Source organism: Olea europaea, chromosome 1, assembly GCF_002742605.1.
Source record: "Olea europaea var. sylvestris chromosome 1, O_europaea_v1, whole genome shotgun sequence".
Lineage (NCBI taxonomy): Eukaryota > Viridiplantae > Streptophyta > Magnoliopsida > Lamiales > Oleaceae > Olea > Olea europaea.
In genome coordinates, this window is record NC_036237.1 from 14,970,003 (window position 1) to 14,980,906 (window position 10,904).

The 10,904-nt window shown below is 34.5% G+C and overlaps 1 protein-coding gene and 1 long non-coding RNA gene across 2 annotated transcripts; one reads left to right on the forward strand and one right to left on the reverse strand.

Annotated features, from left to right (window-relative positions):
• Nucleotides 1-6,217: 6,217 nt before the first annotated feature.
• Nucleotides 6,218-9,457, reverse strand: LOC111395265 (G-type lectin S-receptor-like serine/threonine-protein kinase SD2-5). Its single transcript, XM_023021254.1, has one exon. The coding sequence runs from the start codon at nucleotides 8,967-8,969 to the stop codon at nucleotides 6,453-6,455; it is 2,517 nt and encodes an 838-aa protein (XP_022877022.1). The 5' UTR covers nucleotides 8,970-9,457; the 3' UTR covers nucleotides 6,218-6,452.
• Nucleotides 9,458-9,661: 204 nt separating this feature from the next.
• LOC111395270 lies at nucleotides 9,662-10,599 on the forward strand. Its single transcript, XR_002702792.1, has 2 exons — nucleotides 9,662-9,691; nucleotides 10,003-10,599. It is a non-coding gene; the product is annotated as an uncharacterized LOC111395270 (long non-coding RNA).
• Nucleotides 10,600-10,904: the final 305 nt, after the last annotated feature.

Sequence of the window (10,904 nt, forward strand, 5' to 3'; positions counted from 1 at the left end):
AATCCCAAAACAAATATATAATAAAAAGAAAAATATTTTGTACAATACATTACCAATAGAAGATAATAGTGAAGAAAATACAAGATTCAAGATCCAACCATTTTTGTTGACTTTTTGATAATGATAAAGGCTTGAACTTGATTTCCCCAAAATCTCTCTACCACTTTGAACGTGTATTCTTTTTTGTGCTCTTGATTTCACTCCCAAAATGCCAAGAAAAATAAAAGAAAAGAAGAGAAAAAGAGTAAATAAAGAAAAGAGAAAGAAAGAAAAATAAAAGAAAATAAATGAGGAAGAAGACCCAGCCCCAAAAGCCCTAGAATTGACCAAAAAAAAGTACTTAAATGACCAAAAATCGTCTAAGATGAAATTGAGGAAGAAGTCTCGAAATTTACATAAAATAGACAAAATTTGCCTAGTCGAAAGGTGGCGCCCACGTGTCGACATTCGTAGCCCACGCATCGTGAGACCATTTTGGTCTCGATAAATCACCAACGGCTTCCCCCGTATGCGCTTGCGTGCTAACTTTCTTCATTTCTTTTTCTAACTTAGTCCTCCATTTAAACGCACACAAGGCCTTTCAAATTTGATCAAGTACAATTTGGTCCTCAAATTTTGACTTTTCTTTCAATCACGCCCCTCCAAAAATTGCAACCTTTGATCCCCAACTTTAGGTACTCTTGCACTTTGGTCCCCAACTTCACATTTTTGTGCGCTTTTAGTCCTTTTACACTCCCTTTTGGCTTGTTCTGTTCCCTTTTGGTGATTTTTAGCCTATAAAAGCAAATTTTACCTAATTATAAGTAGGATTTTATTCATTTAATCAATAATAAACATATTTAGATATTAAATAAGTGTTTATAAACACACTTATCAAGCTACCTTATTCAGGCCCCGTTTGGTAGGGATTTTGAGAATTGATTTTTTGTCCGTTAGACGAAAAGTGGAGTCCACATGTGAGAGAAAAAGTCAAAAATTACGGCTTGAATAGTAAAATAACGGTCAAAAAATCAATTTTTTGGGGCAAAAAATCCCTACCAAACGGGGCCTCAATGTGCTTTAAAAAATAATATAACTTGAGGCTGAAAATCCTGTACTTATGGTAAATTCATGACATGGTTATATTCATATATATGTTAAATAAGTGTGGAAAAAGATTGGAAATGAATGGATGTAGTTAAGTGTGTGAAAAGATGGATGAAATGGGACGTGGTAACAAATAAAACTCAAAAAACAAATTCTGTACAATTCAGTACTTTACATAACTTCAACCTTTAAATGTGCACTAATCATCTCCAAGGCATTGAAAATTAATTTTAGTAAGTGTTAGGTAGTTGAGGACAATTAGATGACGGTGACAATTATGATTAGACTAGGAAAATAATGGAATTTATGGGATTCTTTTGGGTTACAACCGATAACTTGGAAGTAATAACATTATCTGAACTATTTTTGCAGTGATGTTTATAGTAAGGAGTCGAGTGTGTTATGATTATCGAATTGAGGATCGTGTTTAATATTAGACTGTAATATAGATTATCTTCTGACATTAGGTGAAAAGGGGACTTAACCTGCATCTTGTGGAAAGATCACACACAAAGGCAAAGAGGTAAGTAAAAATTCATGTACAACTACAATGCAGAAACATAGTATTTGTGAAATACTATCTATAGAGTATTGTTGTCACATTTATATGAACTTGATAAGGAGATCGTGACATACCATGTGATGGTTATCATGATTGAGCATGTGGCTCCGAAAATATATTGATTGAGCATGTCATTCATGAGTATTTGTACATTCATGTATGACATATGCCTATAGGGCATTAGTTTATATAATTCTTGCATTGTAGGTGAGTATGAAACTTCATAGAAGACATGGCTAGCTATGAAGTTCTTACAGGATTTCAAAGTTTGATGTACATGGATGACGACCTGTAGGATTATCTTATGTGCTGTTATTTTGGCATTATAATCTGTTGTATTATATTTGGTGAATCTTGTGTTGTATATATGACTTTTGAAATGACATAGTAGATACTTTTGGAATCCTCAAAATAAATATGTTGAATTTGGTTATACAGTATTTTGTCATAACATACCATATATACATCATAGATGACCAGGCGAGAATATATAGGGACCTTATTGTGAAAATGCTTATTTCATTTTATTAGGTAAAAAAATGTGTGAAATACTGTGTTTAGGTTAAGTCATCAATTTTCATTTCTACACAGGTTAATGTATGGTTATCTATATTAAGGGAATGTGACTAAAGGCTTCAAAGAAAAATTTCAAATTTTAAAAAATTTATGCATTGATTAGTGTGATGTCCTTTATCAAACACCTATACAAGAAAACCAATCTCCAACTTAAAACCTTCGCCTAATTTTATCCCGTTAATTTAAGATAATCTGCATATGATTTTTTACACAAGGAATCCCATTCATATCTGTATCTTCCTACAGCAACAATATCAAGTTCTACAAGATTAACATCAATCAATTTAAGCTTAGCCTATCCATAGTTCATAAATCAACACCAAATCTCAAATTAAATTTCATTGTCGACTAGGCTATCTAACTCACATAATCACACAACCTAATAAAAGAATATATTATTGAAATTCTTCAAGTTTTGTCTTGTATACTAAAGCAATACTAAAAAAATACTAAAACACACAAACATACAAAAAACAAAAAATCAATGTTTTCTCACCCCAAACTTAAAACTGACATTGTTCTCAATGTTATAAAGCATAAGTAAAAATATAAGGGGATGATAAAGAAAATGGAGAAGGTACTCTCCAAATTTTTAAGTTGAATGTGTGATGAGCTATTTGTCAATTTATCCTAACTTGTACTTTGCTAAACCCCTTCTCATGTCAAAATCAAGAAACTTATCAAGAGGGAAAGAAAAATAATCAAAAGAAGCAAAAATAGGAGAAAACATAATATTTTAAAAAAAATTACCTTCGGTTCAGATTGTGGCCCCATAGAAGAAATGGGTGTGATCGCATAGAAGAAATGAATTTTGGGTTTTGAATTCCTAGGATGTACTCATACGACTATTTATGGTTTTGAATCATGAGGTCGCATAAAGTACTTCCAAACCTGATTTTCTCCTTTTTATGCCTAAACTCCAATTTCATGTTACATGCAAAATTTGACTCCTTTAGACTTAATGAGTGTTTTCTCTTACTTACGCTAAGTGTCAATCATGAAGATGACCCCAAAACTGAATTGAAATGTGCCTAAATCTAATATAAACTAATAATCAAAACAAATATGTACATAACACAGTACAGAAATGCAGAATATATAAAAAGAGAAATGGTCGGGTTGTCTCCCACTATGGGCCTTAGTTTATAGTTTTTAGCTAGACTGTTTAGAGAAATTGATCATGGTGGTTGAAATAGGTATCTTGAGCTCTTGCACTCATTGCAATTTTAAGCCTTACATCCTTTTTTTACCCTCCAAATTTTGAACTTTCAATTCTCCTCTCGTCCAAGGCTTCATAGATTTCTAGACTTTGTCTCGTTTGAGCATTGTTACACCTTTTCAGAAATATACTCACATTCCTCTTTAACCTTTACCTAGTCTCTTCATGTAACAAGTTCTTGATAATAGTGTAGATCTTGAACTTTTCTTACTTATCATCCACTCTCAATGTTAGTTCGTCACTTTCAAAGTCCATGATAGATCGGCTTGTTGATATGAAGGATCTACGCAAGATAAGTAATGTTGCGTTCCATAGCTCCTCTATATCTAGGATAATGAAATCAATTGGGAATATGAACTTGCCTAAGATAATACCACTTGCTCTCAAGGTTGGTGAAAGTAGGGTCTTGCACATGCGTCATGAATTGCCAGCACGAGCTTGCCAAAGACATTTGTTCATCCCTGGACATCATTTAAAATTTTGGTTATAACTTTATCTCTCGACATCTAATTGAGGTGATTCAATGTACATTAGAAAGAAAACTTAAAGGGCTACAATTCTTCTAGAATCAACCTCTTTGGCAAACAAGCAAGGAATTGATCTGTTGATCTACGACAACCATTGCACTAATGTTGTTTTGCTCCGTACCGTCTATCCACATTAGTCACATTTCTCCAATTCGAATATTTTATACTCAAAAAATGAATCTCAAGTTGAAACTAAAAATTTGGAGTACAACTTTTTTGACTACAAATTGATTTGTGATAATAATTCGACTATATTTCATTCCTTTGACGTCAAATTGCATCAAATTGATCATATGTGATCTTTAATTATCATTTTATGGTTCGAATCAACTATTGCATGTATACACTTTAGTTTCCATACTTTTGATTTCACTATTTTCCTTGATTTTTTCCCTTGTTTCTTTTAATTCTTCATTCAACCATTGAGTTTTACCTATATAAAATAATTACAACAGTTTAGGATATGCTTTGTCGAAAGAACTATCACTATTTTAGACTTTGAATAAGTGTATAAAATACACTTATCAGTGGTCATCGTTTATTGTTTTAGTGAGCTTTTTAGTTTTAGTTTAACAATCATCATTCAACTTGAATTTTTAATTTGTTAGAAGAAAAGTTGAGATTAAGCTCTATCAATAATTAATGGGACCGACACTTACATGTGCAAGACAAGATCTAATAGATCCACCAAGTGAAGACCATTCAACTAGAAATTATTACACATGCAAAAGGATTTGCCAATTACTGCGCATTGTATGGTCTGAATCTCACACTTATTGCACCTTGAAAAGCTGCTTTATATGAACCACTTATAGTTTATTTGAATGCACTTTCTGCCCTTGTTTGAGTCCCATTTTTTTACCAAAATACATTTTTTAACAATGATTTGACACTATTTCAATCACACATTCTTTAATAAAATAATATTACACGCAAATCAAAACTTTTCTTTGTTTATTAACCACACACTTTTCATCAATACATTATTCAAAAATTTATTTTCTCCCCCAAAATGGGGCTCAAACAAGGGCTTTATCCTTTGTTTTGGACACACACACACACACACACACACACACACACAATTTGAATGAAGTTCAAATGTAAGCAGTGACAACTGTATCCTTTGCGCAAGAACTTGAATTAGGCTTGTCTGATGATTTTTTTTTTTAATTATGTATATTTTTTATCATTTTTAATCACACATTCTACGTAAACCCACAAATTTTCCTTCTAACTGTACAATTTATTAACCACACATTTTTCATCAATACATTATTCAAAATTTATTTTCTCCCCCAAAATGGGGCTCAAACAAGGGCTTTATCCTTTGTTTTGGACAAACACACACACACACACAATTTGAATGAAGTTCAAATGTAAGCAGTGACAACTGTATCCTTTGCGCAAGAACTTGAATTAGGCTTGTCTGATGATTTTTTTTTTTTAATTATGTATATTTTTTATCATTTTTAATCACACATTCTACGTAAACCCACAAATTTTCCTTCTAACTGTACATTCTCGTAATAAATTATTTTTTCTTAAAAGATTTGTCAAACAAGCTCTTATATTCCCTTGTAAAGTTTAAGAATATTAGTTTACAATAAAATGTAACTTTAAATGTAACTTGCGAAGGATTCCCAGCAATTGATTTATGACAAGTTCCATCAATAAATAACATGTGATATGCATAAAATAGTCAACAATTTTGTGCCACATTTGTTTATCACACCAATCCAGCTATTATATATATAAGGTCACAATGAAAGTGTAAAATTTTAAAGTCTAACAAAGCTTTAATATTCTCTTATTTTTGTGTGAGCACAATTTGCTGTAACACTGTCAAACTTTATTTTTTGCTTGTCTTTTGCATATCTTGATCACCTTGTACCTTGTTTGAACTAATGAATTTGCTTTTCTTGTAAAATCGGTCTAAATTTTCTCAAGAAGATAATCATGAATTCATATTTTCGAGATTTTCAAGATATCAATTATATATGGCATGTTTGCAGCAGATATGATGAATGCCCATTTTTGAGAACCTACCATAAGCATGAGAAAGTAAAAGTGCTTGAGTTTTATAATGTTGTCTTTGTATTGGTCTTTTACACATGACGCTTGACATCCAAACCAGCATTTTAAACCTGTGCAAGAATCTGTATATTCTTTCTTATCTAATGATTTCAAATGCAGTGATCAAGTGTTAGCTGTTAAATCGATAATGAATATATGTGGCAACCAGTTGAGTAAGATTATTTTTTACACTAGACTTGGATAAAAATCGAGTCTCATAACTTGTATATAACAGCTACAAACTTGAGAAATCCAGGAACAATTTGAAGGTCAGAGTAAACACTTACGAGGAAAATGAGCAACTCTTATTCTTGAGTTTTGCAGAAAACTAGGCAGGAAATTAACTTCCACGAGATTAGCGGGATAAGACATTGCATTACTACATTGAAAGCTACAAGAATTTCATGATTCACCGTGGTCCTGATAGAGTTGAAGGGAGCAATGGAGTTGCATCTCGAGAATCAACTTCTGGGATTCTGTTTGTTGCAATCTCTGGGCTCACGAAGTTATAGTCTAAATCTTTCTCAACATCTTTAACACCCTCCAAGACCTTGATCACCGTTGACATTGAAGGTCTGTTGGCATAATAACCTTGTAAACACCAAACAGCAACCTGCATCATCTCCACAACTTCTCCTCCATGAGACTGCATATCTTCGGAGTGTTTGTCAATCAAATCTAACCATTGTCCATTCTGTGCTTTTGTCTTGAAAAGACTCAGTAAATGTCTTTCCTCCTCAGGCTCGGATTTTTCAAAATTTCTCCTACCACACAAAATTTCGAGGATCACAATACCAAAGCTATAAACGTCTACTTTCTCTGTTATGACTGAACTTAGCCATTCAGGAGCAAGATAGCCGGGAGTACCTCTCATGTTGGTCACAACTTGGCTTTGGTTCCTATCTATCAGTTTAGAAAGTCCAAAATCAGACAATTTAGCATTAAAATTCTCATCAAGAAGAATGTTCTGGGGCTTGATATCCAAATGAACAATTTTTTGCCTGCACTCTTCATGGAGGTAGGATAATCCCCTTGCTATGTCAAGAATGATCTTTTTTCTGCGTTTCCAATCAAGAGGAGTTGCAGTGGTTCTTCCGTATATCCATTTATCTAGCGATCCATTCTTCATATACTCATAAACTAAATGCCTATGAGATTTATCAGCACAGAATCCAATTAGCCTAACCAAGTTGACGTGGTGAATGCTACCAATAGTTTCAACCTCAGCTAGAAAGGATTTTTTAACTTGCCCCATTTCATCAAGACATTTAACTGCGATTTCAGTGCCATCCTTTAGAGTTCCCTGAAATACTGAACCAAATCCTCCCTCACCAAGCTTTTTATTGAAGTTCTCTGTGGCATTTTTTAAGTCTTCAAATGAAAATCTGGTTGGCATTCCAGGTAGTTGATCTAAAAAGTCCTCCTCTATTTCTTCCCTTAGATTTTTTCTTTTCTTCCAGATAATGAAAACTAAAATTCCAATTGCAACAGTTGCCAATAAAATTCCTATACCGGATCCTAATATAGCGCCAAGAGGACTCTTCTTTCCCTTGGTAGCAGAGGCAGGAGACAAATCTACTGAAGGCGGTATTGCACTCGGAGGAACCTGCACTTTGATAGATATAGTGGAATTGTAATGGCTCTTGTCCTTCTCATTGTTCATCAGTGAAAATATCTGAGATGGTAAATAGCAGTCCCCATCAAAAGAGTTTGAGCCATAACGAAAAATCGCAGCTTTACAGGAACAGTTTTTTAAACATGCTTCTTTACAACGATTAATGTTTGTACTACTAATGTCTGCAGTGAAGGTGAAATAAGTGGCTTCATCAAGATCTAAAAACTTGTGAAATTTTGAAGCATCACAAGTAAGAGGGATGACTTGAGAACAACCAAGATTAGGTTGCCTACCATCAATCAGCTTAAAATAGTTTGCTGAATCCGTGGTCGATGTGGGACAACTACACTGCCCATTTGAGCAAATTCCATTTTCTCCACAAACCATTGGGTAGTTACATTCACCAAGATAACCTGTAGTAATGTCAGCCACCTCCTTCCATCCTGTCAGCCATTCAAAAATTTTAAGATGCCCATCATAATCCAATTTAATGTACTGGGCTGAACTGGCTGGAGGAATGTCAATCTTGGCCAAGGGACTGGTCTCTGTAGAGTTCGTATATAAATCCAGACTTCCATTTATAAACATAGCATAACTTAGTTTAACATTAGTAATCCCATATTCAAAATAGACTTGAGGAGGATTAGATCTTATAGATGCAATTAAACCCTGATTAGTCATGGACAAATAAATACCTCCTTGAGTCCAATTAGATGATGAAACACTAGCTGTTAAATTCTGCCCTGATTTCAATCTCTGTCCTGGAACCAAACAATCAGTATGATGATCAAACGACTGCCAAACCACAGATTCATTTTCATCGAATAGAATAAGGTTTCCCATTTCGGTCAAATTTAAGCCAGCGACAGACCTCCTTGCAGTGTTTGTAGACCATGCCAAAGTGCCATCAACATCTTTCAAGACCAAATCGCCATTATATGTGAGCTGCAGAGTTGAATTGATTCGAACTGGATTGTTTGGATTAGCAGACCAGACAACCTGCGGGAATCCTATGCTGGGAGAAGTAATACCTCCACCACTGTTCGTTTGAACAATAAAAATGGCAAAGAGATAAGTTTCACAATTCCCTTTGCAGTAGAACCCACAGGCATATCTTGGACCAAACGTTCCCCTCAGAAGGATGGCCCTTATTGTTGAGCCATCTGTAAAATCTATAGAATGATTTGCAGAGACGCTGTTGATCCATGAAGTTGAAAGTGTTGCTGTTGGATAATCAAAAGGCTGGGAAGTTGTGAAGATTGGAGAACTGCTAAGAACATAGGTGAAGAGAAAAATTTGAAAGAAAGTCATGGTTTGAAGAAAATTTTGATTAGTTCACATGAATTATCACTCTGCTAACTAGAAGGAAGCATTCCACAAAGTAAATCTTTCATGACACTGCAGATTTTGTTCAGAGTTGACTTGGAATTGGATATCCGCATGACATTTTACTAGTTATTTGTAAAGGAAAATTCTATTTGTATATCAGCCATGGCATATTTTGTTACAGCATTGGAACGTGGCAATATTTTGAATGCAAAAAAACTGGTAAATGGTCAGACCCATTATCTTTCTCTCCCATCATTTATTATCCATCCAACCAATCATAATAGCTGTCACTACCATCTCTCTTATTTCCCAACCACTCTTATTTATCTCACTACGGTCTCTCTCAGTTTCTGGTGCTGCCATCTGAAATTCTCCAGACCGTCGGTGCTGTCGTCTCTACAAACCGTCGGTGTTGCCGTCTGAAATTATCCAAACCGCCGGTGCTACCATCTAAAATTCTCTAAATCCACGGTATGGGTATTTGGAATTTCTCCAAATCTACGGTGCGGGTCTCTGGTCATGTTAACCTCTTAAACATAGCTTAAGGAAACATCCTATTAGTAATTTACCTAATTCGTAAAATGTGTAGATATTGACCTGTGTATGCATTAAATCAACGTATCTATCTTTCGTCTTTGGAGTGTTTTATATTCTACTATTGTCAAGATTTCAACTGCTACCATCTAAAATTCTCTAAATCCACGGTATGGGTATTTGGAATTTCTCCAAATCTACGGTGCGGGTCTCTGGTCATGTTAACCTCTTAAACATAGCTTAAGGAAACATCCTATTAGTAATTTACCTAATTCGTAAAATGTGTAGATATTGACCTGTGTATGCATTAAATCAACGTATCTATCTTTCGTCTTTGGAGTGTTTTATATTCTACTATTGTCAAGATTTCAATTTTTCTCCATCTTCCGTGTGCACATTTTCTTGTTCAATTGCACTTACTCTCTATTTTATGGAGTTCGAATCTGACTTTGGGCCTGTTGAATTGCACTGTATGCTAAAGTTTGCTCCAGGGCAGGAAGGAACAGAGGTATATGCCATAGTTGCAAACAGCCGAATCGCTCGTTGGAATGTTCCAGAAAGAGAAGATGCCCAAAATGTAGTGAGGGGTTTGTGAAGTGGATGGAGGTGGAAAAAAATAGTGCAAACAAAGGACTGATGATCCATTGTTGTACTTGTTACTATAGGCATTTTAAGTGGTGTGATGTTTCGCCATATGACAACGAGTTAGTGCATTACGAAGGTGAATTAAGTTCAACGATCCAACTATTGACATGTCAATTGTGTTCCAAAAATGTGCTAATATAGCCGACGAAAATTACTATTTGGAGATTTTCCTCAACATAACTCAAGGAAAACGAGATCTGGATGACGAGGAGAAAGCGAAAAAAAGGGTGTAAATTAAATCGTGTATTGTTGATATAATGTGACGATATTACATTAGATGTGGTGTTGAATTTGGATGTAATCGAATTGTCGTAACGTTTGTTGTCTCGTAGTCTGTATTCACTTGTTTAATTAGGGGAAAAAAACTATGTACTCAAGGAAGCTTACTATTTTTGCGCAATTTTTATCGAATGAATTGTGATTGTTCTGTGTTTGCGGCATTCCCTATCTAGAACAGAACCAGTTACTAAATTAGTTGATTTTGTGGGTATATATAGAGGGTGCATTATGTTTTATTTTTGGTGAATGGAATGAGAACATACAGGTAGGTATTCGGGTTTTATCTAGCAAAAATTATGTTGCTAAGGATACTAATTTTGGTATTGGGGCTCGGGCTGCAATGCTATCTGGTGTTAATGAACTTGCCGAAGCTGTAAGGGTGACAATGGGACCAAAGATAACTAGGCGTTTACAACCCTCCTTTCTCTTTACTTCTATTAACATTATAATGCACGAACA

What these genes read in the sequence shown, in the direction of transcription:
- LOC111395265 (XM_023021254.1), bottom strand. Translation starts at nt 8,969, where the DNA reads ATGACTTTCTTTCAAATTTTTCTCTTCACCTATGTTCTTAGCAGTTCT.